General features: G+C 44.5%; 1 protein-coding gene across 3 annotated transcripts in view; it reads left to right on the top strand.

Annotated features, from left to right (window-relative positions):
• Positions 1-14,051: 14,051 nt before the first annotated feature.
• LOC144605895 (uncharacterized) overlaps positions 14,052-23,974 on the top strand; it is a 116,110-nt gene continuing 106,187 nt past the window's right edge. For 2 of the 3 annotated variants that reach the window (XM_078421547.1, XM_078421545.1), the window contains exons 1-5: positions 14,226-14,343; positions 16,785-16,932; positions 19,745-20,025; positions 21,863-21,945; positions 23,574-23,679. In XM_078421547.1, the coding sequence (XP_078277673.1) occupies positions 16,821-16,932; positions 19,745-20,025; positions 21,863-21,945; positions 23,574-23,679 (582 nt within the window). In that variant the 5' untranslated portion in view covers positions 14,226-14,343; positions 16,785-16,820. The other variant, XM_078421546.1, reaches the window with a different exon arrangement.

Raw genomic sequence — 23,974 nt, 5'->3', positions numbered from 1 at the left:
TAGACTAAAGTAGCAACAAATTAGTTGTGGCTGTTTCACAGAGAATTAACTGTAGATAAAAATGGCTCCAGACCATCAAGGTGGTATATTCTCGATTACCTGACCAAACACAGAACATTACAGCAACATTACATTATATCTCTCTTTTTTGTGTGTGAAACAGCCACAGGGCTGTTTAAAATAAATCTATTTTAAATAAATAATGTATTTATTTAATTTTAATGAATAAAATGCTAATTAAAAATTAACACTTAAAATGTTTTTTTAAACATTATTTTGGAAACATTTCTTTGTCTAAGACTGTTAACTTTCTCTCTCCACAGATGCTGCCCGACCTGTTAAATGTTTCCGGCGTTTTTTATTTTATTTCAGATTGTTAGCATCTGCAGTTTTCTAATTTTATTTTCAAGTACGTTCTAAACTCTTTTACCTCTGCCTCACAATGGCGAGCATCACATGCCTGCATTTTGAGTAAGGGTCCAGTCAAGCTTTTGACTCAGACCATAAAACCTCAAAACCACAATTTACTATCTTTAATGTAGCCAATTAACCTTCATACCCGCACGACTCTGGGATGTGGGAGGAAACAAGAACACCCGGAGGAAACCTTCGTGATCACATGGAGAACGTGCAAACTCCGTACAGACAGCATCCGTAGACGAGATTGAACCTGGGTCTCTGGGGCTGTAAGGCAGCAACTCAGCCGCTGCGCTACTGTGCCGCCCCCCCACCCCCCCCCCCCACCCCCCCCCACCATTGCATGTTGTGCCATCAAAATTACCTCCCTTGTTTTTCTATTTGCTGTCAATGGAGAATTGACTCTTCTAGCTGTCTCTGGCCCATTGATGTATACATAGACACAACTCCTGAATCTTCTCAGGACTGCTGATGTACCTGTTCAATCATCCCAGAGATGGAAAATGCAGGCAGATTTGGGAAACAGGGCAGAACCAAATCTGCGGGATTATCAGCCCTAGGAAGGAAACTGTTACAGTTCTGTGATAATCACTGTGGCACAATAGAAAAACAAATATCCAGTCCCTATTCCTTTTCGCTTTGCATGGATTTTAGTTTAAATTATTTTACTCTCTTTCAACATCCTCCTGTTCAAGCCATATCAGGGCAGAAAGGCTTTTCACTCCGAGACCCCTGCTGATGCAGTGTTTGAGGCAGCCGTTGGCAGATAAAGCACAGAATTAGCATCTTAAGGCTGCTCCTCTAATATTCCTTCCCTGCCTGTGGAGAGACACCTGTCCCTGACAGGATTTGGACACTTCACCTTGATAGCACCACTGCGATCAAAACAAGCTGCCTGGGGCAGAGGATAGAATCATAGTTACATGATGACATGATAACAGAACAAAAACAAGGACATTCAGGAGACTGAACTATGTACCATTTAACAAAAACTATCATTCTGTTCTATAACATTAAATCATATTTAATATTATTACATTCATATAATATAATATAATATAACATAATATAATATAATATAATATAATATAATATAATATAATATAATATAATATAATATAATATAATATAATATAATATAATATAATATAATATAATATTTTAGCATAGTGGTGCATCTGGTAGAGAACTGCTGACTCACAGTGCCAGAGACCCGGGTTCGATCCTGACCTCAAGGGGCTGTCTTTGTGGAGTTTGCACATTCTCCCTGTGACAACGTGGGTTTCCTCCGGGTGCTCCGGTTTCCTCCCACATCCTAAAGACATGCAGTTTTGTAGGTAAATTGACCTCTGTAAATTGCCCCGAGTGTGTAGGGAGTGGATGACAAAAAATTGGATAACTAATGTGAACAGGTGATCGATGGTTGGCATGGACTTGGTGGGCCGAAGGGCTTGTTTCCACGCTGTATCACAAAGCTCTAAAATTATGCAGTCATATTTTAGCAGGTTGCTTTATTATGACTTGTTTTGTCTTTTTGCAGATGCATTGAAAAATGAAGCACCAGCTAATCGTTTTGCCTTTGTGTTACCTCCATTTCCTGAACAATTACTTATTTCGCTGGTGGTCAGTTGTCCATGCTGATCCTGGGGACAAAATGAACTGCTGATGCTGGAATGAGTAGAACACAAAGTGTTGGAGTAACACAGCAGGTCAGGCAGCATCTCTGGAGGACATGGATAGGCGATGTTTTGGGTAGGGACCATTCTTCCTACAACAGGAACTTTTTACATAATTATCCCAGTTTTCGTTCAGACTAATATATTTAAAAAGTGGATGTTATTCTTAACATTCTTTATATTCTTGAATAAACATAATTGTTTCAGAATTTGTTTTAAAGATAACTGGGAAATGTAAATATTATGACTTCTTCTGATATATGTCATACATAAATGTAGAGTCAAACAGCATGAAAAAGGCCCTCAGCCCAATTTGTCCACGCCAACCAAAATGCCCCATCTAAGCTAGTCCAATGTGCCTCCATTCGGCCCATATCCCTCTTCCCTATCCATGTACGTGTCCAAATGTATTTTAAATGTTGTTACAGTACCTGCCTCAACTACCTCCTCTAGCAGCTTGTTCGGTACACCTACCATTCTCTGTGTGAAAACGTTGCCCCTCAGATCATCATTAAATATTTCCCCCCTTACATTAAACCTATGCTGTCTAGCTTTTGATTCCCCTACCCTTAAAAAAAAGTGTGCATTCACTCTATCTACACCCTCTATATCACCCCTTATTCGCGCATGGTGGCGCAGCGGTAGAGTCGCTGCCTTACAGCGAATGCAGCGCCGGAGACCCGCGTTCGATCCCGACTACGGATGCTGTCTGTACGGAGTTTGTACATTCTCCCCGTGACCTGTGTGGGTTTTCTCCAAGATCTTCGGTTTCCTCCCACACTCCAAAGACGTTCAGGTATGTAGGTTAATTGGCTTTATAAATGTAAAAATTGTCCCTAGTGGGTTTCGGATAGTGTTAGTGTACGGGGATCACAGGTCGGAGCGGACCCTGTGGGCCGAAAGGGCCTGTTTCCGCGCTGCATCTCTAAACTAAACTAAACTAAACTAAACTAATCACCTCTGAGCCTCTTGCGCTTCAAGGAATAAAGTCCTAGCCTGCTCAACCTTTCCCTATAGCTCAGACCCTCAAATCTTGGCAACTTCTTCATTAATCTTTATTTATATTTTCAATTTATTTGGATACTGACTCAAAGCATCTTGAAGAATTTTAGAATTGAGGAATTTTAAGGTAAAAATTAAGAAATAACATTACAATATACTTCTCTGGATTTAACCTCTCTTAAATATTTCGCTGATCACAGAATGGGCTCCGTTGTCTAATGGCTCCAGCTCCAAAGCATGCTCCTGTCTAATGAAGTTGGAAATACTGCCTCATTAAATGATTCTAAATCTTAAAGTTAATGATTAGTCTAGATTTAATTAGTTCACTTGGGAAATGGGGTAGGAATTACAAATTGTTTTAGTTCTGAATATGCAGATGCATAATTCTGTCCTCTTCAATATTTCTAACATTCACTGCATCATCATCAGCACCCATGCCTTTTGGTATTCAAACCCCCCTCAACCTCTCTGACTTCTGCCTCTGTTAATATATGCTCCCTAAAGCTCAATCCATTGACCATACTTCTGACGACCTGGCCGTATATTACTCAGTTAAATTATATATGATTCAGCTCCCACTGAGCACTCTTGCCATTAACTAAATGTATAATATTAATGCAAATTGCCATTTGCACAGAATATAACTCTTTCCTAATCAGGAAAAAACTGTCTTGAAATCATTACATCTGAAATTCCTCCTTCTAGCATCTACATGAGGCTCTGCCTCTAGACGGTGACATCTATCATTAAATTACCATCCAGGCCATTCCCTCCTCTCACTGCTACCGTTGGGCAGGAGGTACAGAAGCCAGAGGTCACACACCACCAAGTTCAGGAACAGATGCCTCCTTGAAACCATCAGGTTCTTTAGGAGTGGCACTGTGGCACAGCGGTAGAGTTGATGCCTTATAGCGATAGAGACTTGGGTTTGATCATGACTACGGGTGCTGTCTGTACGGAGTTTGTACGTTCTCCCTGTGACGGCGTGGGTTTTCTCTGGGTGCTCCAGTTTCCTCTCCACATTCCAAAGACATACAGGTTTGTAGGTTAATTGGTTCCATTAAAAGTGTAAATTGTCCGCAATGTATAGGACAGTGTTAGTACACGGGTGATCGATGGTCAGCATGGACGGTGCGCTGAAGGGCCTGTTTCCACACTGTATCTCTAAAGTCTAAAGTAAAGTTTTAGAACTGGCCGTCAGCGAAGGCAGCCTCGCCAACAGTCTATCTATCTTTTTGTCTCTTTTGTTATTTTTTGTGTGTTTTAAAAGTATGTGTTAATGTTCTCTGGTTTGTTTTATATGGGGGGTGGGGGAAGAGGGAGGGGAAACTTTTTTCAATCTCTAACCTTGCTGGAGATGCGATTGTTTTCCGATCGTGTCTCCGGTTGCTCTGCGGCCTAACATCATGGAGCTGGCGGCCTTCCTCGAGACTGACTTTCAGCCCCACCGCAGGGCCGTGCACTTACCATCGGAGCCTGCGATCCCTTGCCTGGGATCGACGCTCCAACCTGCGGATTTCAACATTGAGGAGCTCGCAGTCTCGGGTAGAGACTAATGTCGGGAAGCTCCAAGCCGCAGGAGGTTCGACCAGCCCTTACCTGGGGTCCGATCGGCCGGTGCGGGGGAGCTGAGATCGCCCCGATGCAGGAGCCTGATTGCTCCAACGCGGAGGGCTCGACTGCTGGCTGCGGAAGCCAAGATCGCCCCGACAACAGATAAAGTTTGAGTGCCCTGACCACGGAAGAATAAAGAAGGGAAGAAGATGGAACTTTTTTGGCCTTCCATCACAGTGAGGAATGTGGGGGAGTTGCTGTGGTGGATGTTCATGTTAAAAAAATATTTAGGTGTCTTGTTGCTCTTTATTGGTATGCCTGTATGGCAAATCAAATTCCTCGTATGTTGCAAAACATACTTGGCTAATAAATTTCTAATATGATTATGATGACAACCACAATCCTATCTCAGGACCAGAACACTACGGGCCATCCCTTGAACTACCATGGCCTTGTTTTTCCAATTGTGTTTTGCACTAATGTTTTTTTTTTTGCGGTCTTGTCCTGTTACCTTCGTGCAGATATGTTCATTATTTATGTTTTTGAGTGTTGTCTGAGTCTAGTGGTTATGATACACTTGCAAGCAGGGCTTTCATTGCAGCTGCACCTCACTGTGCATGTGCATATAACAATAAACCCAGGATACAAGGAACTGCAGATGCTGGTGTACGAAAAACGACACAAAGTGTTGAGGGAACTCAGATGATCAGGCAACATCTCTGGAGAATGTGGACAGGTGACATTTCGGATTGAGACCCTTGTTCAGACCCTACCCGAAACGTCACCTATCCATGTTTTCAAGAGATGCTGCCTGACCAAGATTTCTAATTATGTAACACTGTTCATCTCACGTCAACCCAAAAGTGAAATCTCTGGAATGGATCTTGAAGCCAGATCATTTTGTCTTAGAGCATACAGTTTTACTATCAATGACACCTTAATCTGTGGAGGAGCACCACAGTGGAGACACCCCTCAAACAAGGGAACGGATGTCAACTCATGGGGCCAAATGAGTGGCCACGATGCCTGGTATAAGGACAGATTGCGAACACTACTGAAAATAACGCTAATAAATGTATAAATGCTGAGAATGTCAGAAGAGTTTTCTTGCATTGTTCTTGTTTTGTATGTATTTATTATTTTGAATAAAATTTATTTTGGGGGGGAAAGTATAATAGATTACAATTTTTTACCTTGAAAGTGAACAGACAGATTTGATTCTTGGAGACACGTGGAACTGCAAGTGCTGAAATCTTGAGGAACACACAAAGCGCTGGAGGAACTCAGTGCGTCAGGCAGTATCTGTGAAGGGAATAGACGGATGACGGATTTTGCGAAGTTTCGGTCTGAAGAAACGTTGTTTTTTGCTGAAGAAATTTATTCTTGCAAGCAGTGCGAGAAGAATTGTGGTCCAACATGAATTAATGCGACTTGCATTTACACTGGACTCAGTCCAAAGAAGTGTCCCAACCCGATTCCTTCCACAGTTCCTCCAGCACTTTGTGTTTTGTTTCAAACAAGGTCCTCCTTTCTCATTGAAAGAGAGTCAGCATTGAATGGTTAGCAGAGATACCTAAATAATTACAAAGGTAAATGCAATGCTAATAATTGGGAAATTCATGCTGCCTTATAATTGCAGCCAACATCATTGTTTGGATAGCATGCAAAACAAAACTTTTCACTGTACCTCGGCTCACGACAATAATAAACCTAAATGTACTGGGCGGCACAGTGGCACATTCGGTAGAGCTGAGGCTTCACAGCTCCAGAGACCGGGGTTCGATTCTGACCTCGGGTACCGTCTGTGTAAAGGTTGCATGTTCTCCCTGTGACCGGGTGGGTTTCCACCGGGTGCTCTGGTTTCCTCCCGCATCCCAAAGACGTATGGATTTGTAAGGTAATTGGCCTCTGTAAATTGCCCCGAGTGTGTAGGGAGTGGATGAGAAAGAGGGATAAATTAGAAATAATGTGAACAGATGACCGATGGTTGGCGTGGTCTTGGTGGGCCGAAGGGCCTGTTTCCATTCTGTATCTTTCAGTCAATCAAAAAAAAAATTTAAATGAAAGACCATCTACTTTAAATTACTTTAGTCAATGCATTTTAACCTTTTGCCTTCATCCGTCATTACTGCACTAAAATGATTGTTTTGGTTAGAGCTCCACCTTGTGGTTGTGGCTACTGATAGAGAACAGGTGGAACTTCTACCATCTTGTGTTAGATATACGACTCTACAACATAGGAGCAGAATTAGGCCATTTGGCCCATCGAGTCTACTCCCCCATTCAATGCCTGCTTATCTATCTTTCCCTCTCAACTCCATTCTCCTGCCTTCTCCCTGTAACCTTTGTCGCCTTTAATAATCAAGAAAATATCTATCACTGCTTAAAAAATACCCAATGACTTGGCCTCCACTGTTGTTTGTGGCAATGAATTTCACAGATTTGCCAGCCTTTGGCTAAAGAAATTCCTCCTTATCTTTTTTAAAGGTACGTCCTTTTATTCTTAGACTCTCCCATCACTGGAAACATCTCCACATCCACTCTATCTCAGCCTATGTAAGCTGAGCAACTGCAAAGGAACCTTCAGCTTAGTTTAGTTTAATTTTTTAGTTTAGAGATACAATGCGATTTATGCGAAACAGTGCCTTCGGCCCACCGAGTCTGCGCTGATCAGCGATCCCCGCACATTAACACTATCCTACATTCACTAGGGACAATTTACAATTATACCAAGCCAATCAGCCTACAAACCTGTACGTCTTTGGAATGATGGAGAAAACCGGAGCGCCCGGAGAAAACCCACGCAGGTCACGGGGAGAACATACAAACTGCGTACAGACAGCACCCATAGCCAGACTTGAACCCAGGTCTCTGGCACTGTAAGGCAGCAACCCTACCGATGCAAGGCAACAACTGTACCGCTGCATCACCATGCCAGCTGTCTGATAATCTGGAAAACTGATGCTGACTGCATTTGGCTCCCTGCCCATTGTGGCAATAAGGCATAAAGACAAGCAAACCCAGCAGTCTACTTCTGGTCTGGGTTGAGTTAGTTGGGCTTTGTCAGGGCTGCGTTTTGTGTTTCATAAATTGCCCTTGGGCCTCTGAAGTTAGAGAAAGAAAAATACAGCCAGGATTCCTCATCATAATGGCTATCCTTCAATCCCTGACATCTGTGCATGCATTGCCTAACATAGACTAGTACAGCACAGGCACAGGCTCACCGTGTCTGTGCCGAACATGAGGCCAGGATAAACTAATTATAGGTAGGGATACAGCATGGAAACAGGCACTAGTGCCCACCACGTCCATGCTGACTATTGATCACCCATTCTCACCAGTTCTATGCTATTGCACTTTCACATCCACACTACACACTCGGGGCAATTTTACAGAGCCCAATTAACCTACAAACCCGCACTTCTTTAGGATGTGGAAGGAAACCGGAGCACCCAGTGAAAACCCACGTCATCAGAGAGAGAACATGCAAACAGATAACACCTGGGACTAGGATTGAACCTGGGTCTCTGGTGCTGTGAGACGGCAACACAGCCAGCTGCCCCACTGTGCCGATCTAATCTCTGCATCATGTTGACAGGATTAGGAATGACTGGAGAGATCTCCACAATATGACCTCCCAACACTCATCCCCAATGATCATTTCTGTTCAAATAAACAACCAGATGACTGCCTAGGCCATCGAACCACACTCAAGCTAGTCCTAGTTATTAGGAATTGGTGAATTAAGGAGCAGAGAGAATACAGGGAGAGGAATCATGCCCAGAACCTTAAACACTGCTTCCACCTTCAATGGCAGAATTATATTCCACTTGGTAGCTAAGGCTTAGTTTTTTAAGTTTTTAGTTTTAGAGAAACAGCGTGGTAACGCTTTGTCCTGTCTCTCCTCTCTTCCAACTAACTCCCCACCCCCCACAAAATTAGTCTGAAAAAGGGTCCTGACCTGAAACATTGCCTATCCATGTTCTCCAGAGATGCTGTCTGACCTGCTGAGTTACTCCAGCTTTATTCCTAACACAGATTCAAATTGACAGCTCATGCGTTGAGCTTCGTACTGCTAAAACCAACAGTTTCTACACAAAATGCAGTCCTTTGCTGAGTGATACAACATAATAGGTACAAATGGCACACGTGAGCTTTTGACAACATTGATCACGGTCTACCCTTGCAATCATTGCTTGTTGCCCCTCGGAGACGTTATGATAGTTAGAATAAAGTTGCAACACAACATCCCGGTTTACAAAATGAAGGGATCTATAGGAAGCACTGCCAGCATCATCAGAGACCTACACCACCCTGGCCACACTCTAATTTTACCCCAACCATTGTGAAGAAGGCACAGGAGTCTGAGAACCGTGACATCCAGGTTCAGGAACAGCTTCTTCTCAACAACCATCACACTCTTGAACATAACAAACACCAACTAAACTATGATCCACAAAATGTCTTGGTTACACAAAAGACCGGACTTTTTTTGCACTAATATTGTTATTTTAAATGTATTGATTTTGTTTGTTTATTATGTTATCTATGAGCACTGCATTTACAGACCTGTTATGCTGCTACAGGCATGAATGTCATTGTTCCATTTTCAGTATACATGACAAATAAACATTTTTGACTCTCTTGAGTCTTGAAGACTTCACAATCAGATATTGGATATTTATCGCAGTTATTGCCATCTTTGTTTATATATTTATGATTTTTTTTTCTGCTGCTAAGAAAGCATCTTGGGATCTTTTACTGTCAATATGTGGACTTGGGAACTTCACAGTGGCTCAGCTGCTGCCTCACAGCGCCAGAGAACGAGGTTCGATCCTGACCTTGATTGTTGTTGGTGTGGAGTTTGCACATTCTCCCCGTGACCGCGTGGGTTTCCTCAAGGTGCTCCGGTTTCCTCCCACATCCGAAGACACATGGGTTTGCAGGTTAATTGATCCTCTCTAAAATTGCCCCAGGTATGTAGGGGCCGGGTGGAAAAGTTGGATGACATAGAACTATTGTGAGCGAGTAATGTTTGGTTGGTGTGGACTCGGTGGGCAGAAGGGCCTGTTTCCATGCTGCATCTCTGAATTAAATTAAATATGTGGACTTGGACTTCGCACAGCTAACCAAATGCTAACTATCTAATAAGAGTGGAAAATGTAAAATTGAATGGGAAATGTTGACATTACATACAAAGGCAAATGTTGATAGAAAACCATGACCAAAGATTTGAATGTCAAGAAATATTTTGTAACTGTCGATTAGAATGTTACAATAAGTGACATGTGAATATTTACACAGATTTCTAGACTTCAAACATGCAAAGCATTGTTCTCAAAATACAAAAATATGGCAACCAACGATGGCTGTCCCATGCAATATAAGTAAACTTAAGTAAAACCAAATGTGTTAGCAGCATAGTCTTCATGTGACGGAAAGCATTTTATGAATATTGAAAGATTTAAGAGAATTTTGATGAACATTGGGACATTAGAAACAGCAGTAAAACTGAGCCATACCTACTCTGTGATGCAATAAAACCATGAATGATCTAATCTTGGTCTAAAGTTCCACTTTCCCTTATTTCCCTTGACGATTCTTAGATCTAAAATATGCCGACTATGACCTTGAGAAATAATCAATGATTCTGCTTTCATTACATTCTTTGGGTTAAAAAAAACCCCCAAAGATTCACAATTCACTGAGAGAAAAATCCCTACTTTTCCTCTCATACTGAAGCTATGTGTCCTAGTTTTACCTTTGAGGGTAAGCCTTCTTTAGTTTAGTTTAGTTTTAGTTTAGAGATACAAGGCGGAAACAGGTCCTTCGCGTTTTCACCTAGCCCACAGCTAGCCTTTATCATCGTTACTTTCTTTCATATCTTTCATTCATTTGTTCTGTATCTCTCTGTATCACCGTCTGGATCACTCATTTCCCTTTCCCCTGACTCAGTCTCCACCCGAAACATCACCTATTCCTTTTCTCCAGAGATGCTGTCTGACCCACTGAGTTACTCCAGCTTTTTGTGTCTATCTGGGGTGTTTGTTAGTTGGTCACTAAAATTGGAGAATTCAATGTTCACACCATTGAGTTGTAAGCTACCCCAATCAAGCTCCCTCTGAATTTGATATACGCTTCAAAAATGCTCTCAATCCTCTACACTCCAATCATTAAAAATTTGCCATGCTAATTATTTGCTGTAACGGCATGTTAACTTACTGAACATCGTGTAAATGGAGATCCAGCAACTCTGTGTCCAGCAGAGGGCTTTCTTTCATGGACAAGCTGATAATGGGCACAAAAAGCTCGGGTTATAAATGACTCCCGGAGATTTTATGACCGACACAGTCACTAATGAATTTAGACCAGATGTGGAATGAAAAGTGAAATCACATCTGGTTAACAGATTAAATGTAATGGTACACAGAATAGTACCAGCACTCAAAACTGCAGACTAGAGGAATTGGTTTCTGCAGCGTGAACGCCTTTATCCGATATATTTAGCCAGGCTGTGCTGGTGCTTGATGCAAAGGCTGGATCCCATCATTACACAAGTCATCCAAACTTTACAAGCAAATACAATCACACACAGAATTTATAAATATGAACAAAACAGTGGATTTATGAATAGCTGAAGAAGGGTCCCGATCTGAAATGTCACCGATCCATATTCTCCAGAGATGTTGCCTGACCTGCTGAGTTACTCCAGTACTTGTTGTACACTTTATCCTTTATCTGTGCACTGTGGGCAACTTGATTGTATTCACGTGTAGTCTTTTCTCTGACTGGATAGCACGCAAACAAAAGTGTACCACTGTACCTCAATACACGTGATAATAATAATATTAATCAACGAAACTAAACTTTGAGTCCTATTTAGCAAAAATCTTAAGATTTCCAGCAGTAACCTAACATAGATTATCCCACCAGTGTTATATTATAAAGAATATATATGTATAATATACCAGGCAAATAATAGGATAAAAGGACACAAAGTGCTGGAGTAGGAAAATAACTGCAGATGCTGGTACAAATCGAAGGTATCACAAAATGCTGGAGTAACTCAGCAGGTCAGGCAGCATCTCTGGAGAGAAGGAATGGATGACGTTTTGGGTCGAGACCCTTCTTCAGACTGATGTCGGGGGGGGCGGGACAAAGAAAGGATATAGGTTGAGACAGGAAGACAGTGGGAGAACTGGGAAGGGGGAAATTGCAAAAATCAGTATTAATATTGTACCATGCCCAGACAAAAGATGGAATGGTGCTCCTTAAACCTCTGATACACAAAGTTCTGGAGTAACTCAGTGGGTCTGGCAGCGTTGCTGGAGAAAAAGGAAGGTTGTTGTTTATTGTCAGGACCCTTCTTCAGACTTCTGAAGTCTGAAGAAGGGACCCGACGCGAAACGTCACCCGTCCTTTTTCCCCAACGATGCTGCCAGACCCACTGAGTTACTCCAATACTTTGTGTCTATCTTTGGTATATACTAGCACCTGTAGTTATTTGTTTCTACAGTTCTTCAAACTCCTGTTGAGCATTGTTAGAAAACTGTGGAGGTTGAAGACGGTGGTTAAAATCGGAACAGGACAGAGAATTACAAAGTGATAGGAATCTGGACGTTCAGAGTCCCTGATGCAGACTTTCAGGTGCTCTGGAAATAAGGTTTTCTTTCAGCTGGCTGGTAGCAATCTTCCAGACAAGGCAGAAAAGCACACCTGGACACATAAGTTACATGCACACCTTGCCTTAGATGCCTACATTCGCTGCCCTGATCTCAAATAATGGGTTTATCAAGAAGGAATGAAGGAAGAAGGAAGAATCCTTAAGCCCTGATGATCCCACCCCCCCCCCCCTCCCCCCCCACCTCCCCAAATTTTGATGGAGGTAGCAGTGTCCACACTGACTGACATCTTCCAAATTACCAATGCAGGTTTGGGAAAGTACGAAATGTAACACCATTTAAGGGTGGAAGAGAAGACAAAGAGCTAAAGGCCAGTGAGATTGACAACAGTGAAAATCCAAGTAACAATTCAGAAAGCGATAACTGACATAAAATTAAACCATACTTCCACACCTGGCACCAAGATGGAGCTCCTTCTGTACCCTGTGCAAGCTCAGACTAAGGGTGCTGTCTGTCCAGAGTTTGTACGTTCTCCCTGGGTACCCATGGGTTTTCTCCGATTCCTCAGGTTTCCTCCCACACTCCAAAGACGTACAAGTTTGTGTTAATTGGCTTCTGTGAAATTGTAAATGGTCTCTCGTGTGTACAGGATTGAACTATGCACGGGGATCACTGGTTGGTGCGAACTCGGTGGGCAGCAGGCCATGTTTCCCTGCTGTATCTCTAAATTAAATTGAACTCAGAGCCCCATCCCTACACCTGATGCTAAGCCCCTACAAATGGAGCCCCACCCTGACCCCTGCTCCTGGTACCCCGACCCCTGCTCCTGACACCCCGACCCCTACTCCTGGTACCCTGACCCCTGCTCCTGACACCCCGACCCCTACCCCTGGGCCCCCCACCCCTACTCCTGGGCCCCCCACCCCTGCTCCTGGTACCCCAACCCCAACTCCTGGCACCCCGACTCCTACTCCTGACACCCCGGCCACTGCTCCTGACACCCCAACCCTGCCCCTGGTACCCTGACCCCTGCTCCTGACACCCCGACCCCTGCCCCTGACACCCCGACCCCTGCCCCTGGACCCCACGCCTGCCCCTGGAAACCTGCCCCCAGCACATAAGGCCCCTCCCTCTGGACCATATGCCCTGCCCCCCAGGTCCTAGAGACCCTCCCCTATGCCCCAGCGCCTCCCCCACACCTGAAGCCCCTGCCCTATACTGCTGCCCCTCCCTGCCCATGAAGCCCCTCCCCCACACTGCAGCCCCTCCCCCACATCTGGCGCCCCTCCCCTATGTCCCCAGCCCCTCCCCTGTCCATGAAGCCTCTCCCCCACACATGAAACCCCTCCCCTATATCCCCAGCCCCTCCTGTCCATGAATCCCCTCCCCCACACCCCAGCCGCTCCCCCACACCTGAAGCCCCTCCCCCATACCTGAAGCCACTCCCCTGTCCATGAAGCCCCTCCCCTGTCCATGAAGCCTCTCCCCCACACCTGAAGCCCCTATATCCCAGCCCCTCCCTGTCGAAGAAGCCCCTCCCCCTGTCCATGAAGCCCCTCCCCATACCTGAAGCCACTCCCCTGTCCATGAAGCCCCTCCCCATACCGGAAGCCCCTCCCCTGTCCATGAAGCCCCTCCCCCTGTCCATGAAGCCTCTCCCCCACACCTGAAGCCTCTCCCCCATACCTGAAGCCCCTCCCCTGTCCATGAAGCCCCACCCCCACACCTGAAGCCCCTCCCCTGACACTGAAGCCCCTCCCCCTGCCTGCGGGCGGTTTCCTGGGGCAGCGGCGGGCGAGGGCGGCCTCTGGTGAGGGAGGTGGGCACGGAACGGCGTCTTCACCGTCGATCATCGTCTCTATCATCTTGCTTGCATTCGGCCCGCGGTGCTGACGGACGCGGAGCGGGAGCGGGAGCGGGCGGCGCAGCCCCGTGTGTGTGAGTGTGGGTGTGAGGGGGGCAGAGGGAGAGGGGCCGGGACCGGTACCGGGGCCTGGGGAGACTGAGGGGCGGCCTTCGACAGCACCCACCACCCCTGGGAGAGCCGCAGCCGGCCGTGCCGTGGGGAAGAGGTGAGGAGAGCCGGCACCCCGCCCCCTCGTCGCACCCTCTCCTGCCAGGCTCTACCCCTCCTCTACCCGTCCCCTATCCCTCCACCCCCTCGGTAGCCCCCATCTTAACCCCCAATGTTGTCTTATTGCCCCCACCTTCACCCCCAATGTTGTCTTATTGCCCCCACCATCACCACCAATGCTGCCTTATTGCCCCCACCTTCACCCCAATGCTGCCTTGTTGCCCCCACTGTCACCCCAATGCTGCCTTGTTGCCCCCACTGTCACCCCCAATGTTGCCTTGTTGCCCCCACTGTCACCCCAATGTCGCCTTGTTGCCCCCACTGTCACCCCAATGTGGCCTTGTTGCCCCCACTGTCACCCCAATGTCGCCTTGTTGCCCCCACCTTCACCCCCAATGCTGCCTTGTTGCCCTCACTGTCACCCCAATGCTGCCTTGTTGCCCTCACTGTCACCCCAATGTTGCCTTGTTGCCCCACCTTCACCCCAATGCTGCCTTGTTGCCCTCACTGTCACCCCCAATGCTGCCTTGTTGCCCTCACTGTCACCCCCAATGCTGCCTTGTTGCCCTCACTGTCACCCCAATGTTGCCTTGTTGCCCCACCTTCACCCCAATGCTGCCTTGTTGCCCCCACCGTCACCCCAATGTTGCCTTGTTGCCCCACCGTCACCCCAATGCTGCCTTGTTGCCCCCACCGTCACCCCCAATGCTGCCTGTTTGCCCCCACTGTCACCCCCAATGCTGCCTTGTTGCCCCCACTGTCACCCCCAATGCTGACTTGTTGCCCCACCTTCACCCCCAATGTTGCCTTGTTGCCCCCCCCCCCATGTCGTCCTTCTGCCCACCACCCCATCCCTCCCCTGGTTGTCTGGCTCTTGCCCCTCACCCCTCTTCTGGTCTTGCCCCTGCCTCCCCCCCACCTCTCCCCCAGTTGTGCCCCTGACCCCCACCTCTCCCCGATCATCCCATTGTCCCCTCCACCACCCTGCCCCTGTCGTTTCCTTGCCCCCAACACGGTGCCCCTGCCTCTGCCTCACTGATTCCCGGCTTCAATGTGAGATCGATGGGTCTCCAGATTCTGAGGAACGTGCTGTTGTCCAGAAAAGGGAAATCACTGGAAATAATCATTGATTTTATTTTTTGACAACGGTGACTGCTCTTCAAAATCCCATTTGTCTGCAGTGTCTTACGGTTGTGAATGGTGCTAAATTAATTGATTTTATTTTATGCCTGGGGAACAATAGTTAATTTAAGAATTAATATTTGCAGTTCTAAGTAAAGTAAGACTATTTTTATCAATGTGCTATTTCAGAAATTGCCATCTTTGATGTCTTTTGCCCCTTAAAGTGGTATGTTCTGCTTTGTCTCATAGTCCAATCTCAAGTCCACTGCATCACCTACAGAATGCAATCAGGTTATTGTTGGTCCCTTTCCAAATAGATTTGATTAGGATTATGTTTTGTCTTGTTCTGTTCAGCGAAAATACGGTGAGAAAATTTGCAGTAGCATTTGGAGTTAGACAATAGACAATAGACAATAGGTGCAGGAGTAGGCCATTCAGCCCTTCGAGCCAGCACCGCCATTCAATGCGATCATGGCTGATCACTCTCAATCAGTACCCCGTTCCTGCCTTCTCCCCATACCCCCTCACTCCGCTATCCTTAAGAGCTCTGTCCAGCTCTCTCTTGAAAGCATCCAACGAACTGGCCTCCACTGCCTTCTGAGGCAGAGAATTCCACACCTTCACCACCCTCTGACTGAAAAAGTTCTTCCTCATCTCCGTTCTAAATGGCCTACCCCTTATTCTCAAACTGTGGCCCCTTGTTCTGGACTCCCCCAACATTGGGAACATGTTATCTGCCTCTAATGTGTCCAATCCCCTAATTATCTTATATGTTTCAATAAGATCCCCCCTCATCCTTCTAAATTCCAGTGTATACAAGCCCAATCGCTCCAGCCTTTCAACATACGACAGTCCCGCCATTCCGAGTTGCTGCAGATGCATCTTTAGAACTTGCTTCTTTTCATTATTAAGCCACGAATATTTGCTTTGGTAATGGAGTTATCTCATCAAATTAACATGTGAACGGGAATGAACTCTTAAAATTTTCCGTCAAATCGCTTCTTCTGCCGATCATTACTTATTTGTTGGAGTTCTGGCAATACAGTAAACAATTAAACCAGAAGCAAAAATTGCATTATCACTGTACCACGTTTGCTGTGATGTTAAAAGTTGCGTCTGAGAGACCCCATGTTTCATATCGGAACAAATCTTGCTGCATGTGACTGGTTGATTTGTGAAATAACAAAAGATAAATTTCCTTGATTTATGGTTTTGACCCTGAAATGTTTTTGTGTGTATCTGCACACCCTTTTTAATTGGGAAACTTTTGTTGAATCATGTGCTGTTGAGTTTTATGTTCTTGTTATTATTTCCCAGACTGGTACAATAAGAACAGAAGAAACAGCAGGAAAAATGGCACAAGATGGTATATATCATTACAGATTGCCAGCTGTCAGATTCATCCCCCTTATTAATATTATTCTGTTTGTGGATGGAATATCTACCATTGTACTCTGGATTTTAGGTAATGCAATTTTCCTCTTGTTGACCGCAGGAACTAATTGTTTTTGGGACGTTTTGTATTGCTGCATAATGCGGGCAATTAAAATGTGCATCTTAGTTTGTATTAATACAATTGTGACTTTCGATATTGTGATAAACAATGTGTTGTTAAGTAGTGTATCAATGTTCGTACATCTGAGATGTAGGTGTGAGCAAGGCTGGCGTATGTTCATTTTTATTCACCCTTGATAAGGTGGTGGTGAACTACTTTGAGCCACTGCGAACACAAGAAACCACAGACACTGGTTGACAAAGAAAAGCACAAAGTGCTGGAGTAACTGAACAGGTCAGGTAGCATTAGGATGCTGCCCAACCTGCTGATTTACTCCAGCACTTTGATTCTTTGAAGCTCTGAAGTTATTGATACTGTGTTGACATTTATTATTGCATTCTCCCCATTGTTAAATGTCCAATTCTCTGAATGCATTCAAGAGAGAGCTGGATAGAGCTCTTAAGGATAGCGGAGTCAGGGGGTATGGGGAGAAGGCAGGAACGGGGTACTGATTGAGAATGATCAGCCATGATCACATTGAATGGCGGTGCTGGCTCGAAGGGCCGAATGGTCTCCTCCTGCACCTATTGTCTATTGTCTATTGTCTGCACTGTGGCTATGAATAAATAAGATTCCAAGGTATGTGCCGTTGAGAAAATTGTGATTTTTCCAATGTGCTTGCCACCTTGCCCTTTCAGTAGGCAGATATCACTGGTTTGTGAGATGGTGTCAAGGAAGCTTTGGAAAATATTGACAATGCACCTTATGGGTGCTACGCATTGTGGCCACAGTCTGTTACGGTGAATGGAATGAATGTTTCAGGATGTTAATTGGGTGACAGTCCACTGTGCTGCTTTGACCTTGATTAACCGATGCCTCTTGGTTGACCCGCTGAGTACCTCCAGCAGTTTGTGTTTTGCTCATGATTCCAACATCTGTAGTTTCTTGTGTCTACATTATATTGAAGGCTGGGTAGACACAAAATGCTGGAATAACTCCGCGGGTCAGGCAGCATCTCTGGAGAGAAGGAATGGGTGATGTTTCGGGTTGAGACCCTTCTTCAGCCTGATGTCAGGGGATGGGGCGGGACAAAGAAAGGATGTATTTTTCAGGGGATGGAGCGGGACAATTTTTCAGAGGATGGGGTGGGACAAATTTTCAGGGGATAGGGCGGGACAGTTTTTCAGGGGATGGGGCTGATATTGAAGCCTGCTAGCTTGTTTTGTATACACTACATCAAGTCTTTTAATCAAATTGGCAAAAGACAGACTCTGGTGTGTAGAAAAAAACCTCAGATGATCAACCATCTTGCCCTTCCGGATGAAGATGATTACAAATGCCTCGGCTGTGTTTTTCGTAAGTTCGTAGGTTACAGGAGTAGAATTAGGCCATTTGGCCCATCAAGTCTACTCCGCTATTCAATCATGGCTGATCTATCCCTCTCAACACCACTCTCCTGCCTTCGCATAACCCCTGACATCCGTACTAATCAAGAATCTGTCAATCTCCTCCTTAAAAATTATCCATTGACTTGGCCTCCACAGCCTTTAGAGATGTATTTTGGCTCTCATCAGTGACAATAAGGGGCATTCATGGGACTATTCTTCCTGAGTTGCTTAATTATTAATCGCTCTTCATGACTGGATGTGGCAGGGCAGAAGAACTTTCGACCCTGTTGTTATGTAACAAAATTTTAAATGTTCTTTAACTAAACTTTCAATCTTAATCAGTGCTGACTAACTAAATAAGCTTCCAAAGCAGATGCAGATTCCTAGGGTTAATGTATCATTCCTAGTTGTGATGAGCCTAACATGGAAACAGAAGACACACCAGATCACCAGCATCTGTTGTGAGAGAAGCATGGTTAAGGTTTCAGGGCAATGACCTTTCAACAAAACTAGAAAATGTTAGACCTGAGTGGATAAAAATCCTAGGACACAAAGCAAAATCTCACGTAATTAGATATATTGATGGCTGTCGGGTATTGCTTTATTGCATCCACATGCTCTCATTGATTGATTAGGATTTTTCTTAACTATTCTTGAAGGCATAGAATGATGGAGCTATGCAACAAGGAAACAAGCCTTCATCCCAACACGTCTATACTGATAAGTTGTCAAATGTGCTGATCCCATATGCCTGCGCATTTCCTTTCTATCTGTCCTTTAAATTGTTGTGATTGTACCCACCTCTGCCACTACCTCTGGCAGCTCGTCGCACCCGCACCACCCACTTTGTGAAAACTGTTGCCCCTCGGGTCCTTTTTAAATCTTCCCCCACTTGCATTAAATCAGTGGCCTCTAGTTTTAGGCTCCTTTGCTATGAGGAAAAGACTGCCTATTCGCCTTATCTATGCCCCGCGTGATTTTATATAACAATTGAGCACATCCCTCTGCCTCCTATGCTCCAAGAAAGAAAGCCCCATCCTGTCCAGCCTCTCCTTATAACTGAAGCCTTCCAGACCTGGTAATATCTTTGTAAATTTTTTTTGGTGCCCTTTCTTGTTTAATGACATCCTTCCAATGGCAGGCTGACCAGAACGGTACATGGTACTCCAAATGTGGCTTACCAACATCTAGCACAACATCCCAACCCCCGTAATTAATACCCTGACCGAAAAAGACAAGCGTTTTATGAAAGGGTATTAAATTTATGACTTTTAAGTGCATCATCCTTCACTAAAATAACGAGATTTCTCTGAATTGGCAGTTCTGTGGCATAATCTTTTTATTCATTTTCACGGACTGCTTTTAACTTTAACTTTTAAATTCATATTTTTCAGGTGGTCGCTCTCACTATTTGGAAAACGATGTACTTCGGTGGTGCTTCTGGAAGTCAACTTTTGATCTTGCAGCATTTTGCACGATGAAAACGTGTATTCTTATTGTAATTTACTTGACGATGGAGTCGGTTGCACTGAAGCAGATTGACGATCTAAGCAATTCCAATCTTAAAAGGAAAAGGGACCTCCTGCACCTGATCAGCTTCACCATCTCAGGCCTCTGGGTTGCATATACGATGGCCAAAGGAATCACCGTTCTTGTAACGCAGAGCTATAAAGAGGTAAATACCACTTTTAGATTTTTTTTTGATTTAGAGATACAGCACAGAAACAGGCTCTTCGGCCCACCGGGTCCGCGCCGCCCAGCGATCCCCGCACATTAACACTATCCTACACCCACTAGGGACAATTTTTACACTTGCCCAGCCAATTAACCTACAAACCTGTACGTCTTTGGAGTGTGGGAGGAAACCGAAGATCTCGGAGAAAACCCACGCAGGTCACGGGGAGAACGTACAAACTCCGTACAGACAGCACCCGTAGTCAGGATCGAACCTGAGTCTCCGACGCTGCATTCGCTGTAAGGCAGCAACTCTACCGCTGCGCCACCGTGCCACCCACTTTTGAACAACGTTAATTCTGTTAGACTTGTATTGAGAGTTGCAGGTCTGCTTTATTAAGGCATACGGTGTCATATATTTTAGACAATTGGAAACAAAAATGAGGTGAACCATCCTTGTTATGGAAGCACCAGGTTTTGGATGTAAATACTCTGTGCCATATGCCTGAGACTTGCTTACTGAGTTACTGATGCCACTGTATTTTTCGTACACTACTTCATATTTTCTTACGCCATAAAAGGAGGCCTTTTGGCCCTTTGAGTTTATTCTAGCTCTCAGAACCATCGCATTCCCCATTTATTTCCTGGTAACCTCATTTCTCCTGTGTGCCTGTGAACCATCCTGATTCCCATACTACACATCCACATGAGAGTAATTTAAAATAGACGACTAATCTATCAATCAATAGCTTTGGGATATGGGGCGGGGGGGGGGGGGGGGGGGGGGTGAGTGGGAGTGGTGCGTAACACCTTGGAAAACTCAGAGAGAGAGAGAGCATGTAAATTCCACACAGATATCACCTAAGGTCAGATTCCAACCCGAATCATTGGTGCTGTGAGGCAGCAGCATTACTACCTGTCATTACGCTCACAGGCTGGAATCTATGGTGGATTCCACTCCATAAGAAAAATCTGGCCTCAGTAGGTAGGATTCCCCCGTACACTGTGGATCATCTTGTTGATCCTACCTGTGGATGACACTGGCAAAGCTTCGGAGATCCCACGCATTCCAAGGGAGATTCATGGCCGGTGGATCGGGGAAGATATGTTCTGTTTCGCTTTCCTCCTTAAAGTACCTACCTGTCATTAAAGCGAATGTGAGCTTTATTTTGTAAATGTTTAATTTTAATAGTTTTTAAATGGCTCAATGTTGGAGTTATTTAAAAACTATTAACTGTTTTACTGCAAAAGCCAAAGCTCCTCCTACAGCTTTGCCTTCTGTCACATTCCAGGTTTTGATGCCTAACTCCAGGGTGCAGTGTTCATCAGTGATAGGAGCAGAATTGGTCCATTTGGCCCATCAAGTCCACTCTACCATTCAATCCTAGCTGATCTATCTTCCCCTCTTATCCCCATTCTCCTGCCTTCTCCCCATAACCCCTGACACCTGTACTAATCAAGAATCTATCTATCTCTGCCTTAAAAATATCCACTGACTTGGCCTCCACAGTCTTCTGTGGCAAAGAATTCCACAGATTCACCACCCTCTGATTAAAGAAATTCCTCCCCATCTTCCTAAAGTAACATCAGAATTAAAGGACATTACTTTAGGAAGGAGATGAGGAGGAATGTGCAGGCAGACGAGAGTTGGGCTTTAGCATCATGTCCAGCACAGACATTGTGGGTCATAGGGCCTGTTCTTGTGCTGTTCTGTTCTATGTTCTAATATGGTATCCCATATTAAATAAATCATGTTCTTGTGAATGAGATTTAAACACTTTTTAATGTCTATGATTATGCAAACTGAATTATTTCAAATACGACTTTCCTTTTGACAGATGCACCTAACGTTCAAGATTGTTTGCATCTCTACCTTGGTCTTCAGCCTCATTGAGTTCCCCTTTTGTGTTTTTTGTAACAGGTAATAGACACTGAAATGGTTGAACAAATTTGTAAAGTGCACCTTTTTAATAAATGTTTGTCCTATTTTCTACTGCAGTTTAATTTTTAATCTGATTTTTTTCTGACCTTATTGTCGTGTTCTGGGCATATCTTTAGCAGTGATCAGATGAAACAGCAAAAGAGAGTTGTGAATTTTGTGGAATTCTCTGCCTCAGAAGGCAGTGAAGGCCGATTCACTGGATGCATTCAAAAGAGAGTTAGATGGAGCTCTTACGGCTAGCGGAATCAAGGGATATGGGGAGAAGGCAGGAACGGGGTACTGATTGTGGATGATCAGCCATAATCACATTGAATGGCGGTGCTGGCACGAAGGGCCGAGCACCTATTGTCTATGTTAAAGCAAGATTATCTCTGAAAATTGATGTAAAAGTATTGGTTCACAGAAGACTGAGTAACTCAGCAGGTCAGGCAGTATCTCTGGTGATAGTGGATTGGTGATGTTTCGAGTCAGGACCTTTCTTCAGACTGACTCTATGCTAGTCCCACCTGCCTGTATTTGACCCATATCCCTCCAAACCTTTCCTATCCATGTACCTGTCCAAATGTCTCAAATGTTATGACTGTACCTGCCTTAAATACCTCCTCTGGCTGCTTGTTCCATATACCCTCTATGTGAAAAAGATGTCCCTCTGGCTCCTATTAAATCTTTCCCCTCCTACCTTAAATCTATATCTGTGAAAACACCCAGGAATTATTTAAGTATGAAGTTGATCCTGTTATTAATACCTCGCTCCAGCTTACATTCTAGACTCGCATGCAATTCTGAATTGAAAGGGTGCTACATATGTATCCATTGCCAGATGTAGGAAATCTGTGGTGATTTCCAAGAAAAGCAAATAAATTTATTGGTGTCTTTGCCTCCAAACATCTCTCACTGACACCACTGGAAGTATATTAACTGAGCACATTTCCTGCGATTGAAACAACCGTTGTGCCAATTAAGTACAGTAAGGTGATGACATGTTAACATTAATGGTATGTATTAGAACAGATTCAAAACGTTTTGAACAACAAGAGGCTGAGGGGAATCTTGTAGAAGTATACAAAATCATGAGGAATAGAACGGGTAAACGCAGAGCCCTTTAACCAGAGTAGGGGATTTGAGAACCAGGGAATATCGGTTTAACATGAGGGAGGAAAACTGTAATGGGAACATGAGGGGTAACTTTTTTACACAAAAGGGTGGTGGGTGTATGGAACAAGCTGCTGGAGCAGGTTGATGAGGCAGGTACTATCGCAATGTTTAAGAAACATTTAGACAGATATGGTGGTAGCATAGTTCTTACTATGGAGTGGCCATGATCTGGAATACACAGCCTGTAGGGATGTTGGGGGCATATTAAATCAGTGTTTCCAAAAGTGAACGGGATAGACATTTAAAGGAGATAAATAGGCAGGCGAATGAAACTGTGTGGTCTTGCAAAAAAGGTGGTGTGCATGGACCAAATGGTCTCATTACTTTCAGTAATGATTCTTTGGAATGTGTTTACTCCATATTTTGAGTATATAAGGGCTATATCATGAACTGGAGGTTTCTAGTTGCATGAATTGGTTGTCATTGACTTTCATTACTGCTTCATGTCTCAGGTTCCTGAGAAGGTTGCAGATCTTCCGTATAGTGCAAAACATCGAAGAAGTAAGGGACCAAGAAAGTAAAGCTGATCTTCGGCGTCTATTCTCACTGGCCAAGGATGTGAGTATTCTTTACCATCTTCTCGAGTGTTCATTTATTGGAAGTTAGTGGTGAATGTCATGCAATAAATGTAATTAACTGAGTGCGAACAGAAGTAGAGGATCAAGTCTCGAGATTGATCACTATTAGTGAAGATTGAATTTTAATAGTCATAGGGTCATACAGCAGAGATACAGGCCCTTCGTCCCAACTCGTCCATGCCGACCAGGTTGCTCCATCTAAGCTAGTCCTATCCATGTGCCTGTTCAAGCATCTTTTTGTTGTTGTTGTGCCTGCCTCAACTATCTCCCCTGGC

This window comes from Rhinoraja longicauda, chromosome 25, assembly GCF_053455715.1.
Source record: "Rhinoraja longicauda isolate Sanriku21f chromosome 25, sRhiLon1.1, whole genome shotgun sequence".
NCBI lineage: Eukaryota > Metazoa > Chordata > Chondrichthyes > Rajiformes > Arhynchobatidae > Rhinoraja > Rhinoraja longicauda.
Note: the sequence above shows the minus strand (reverse complement) of the source record. Positions and strands in the feature narration are given on the sequence as shown.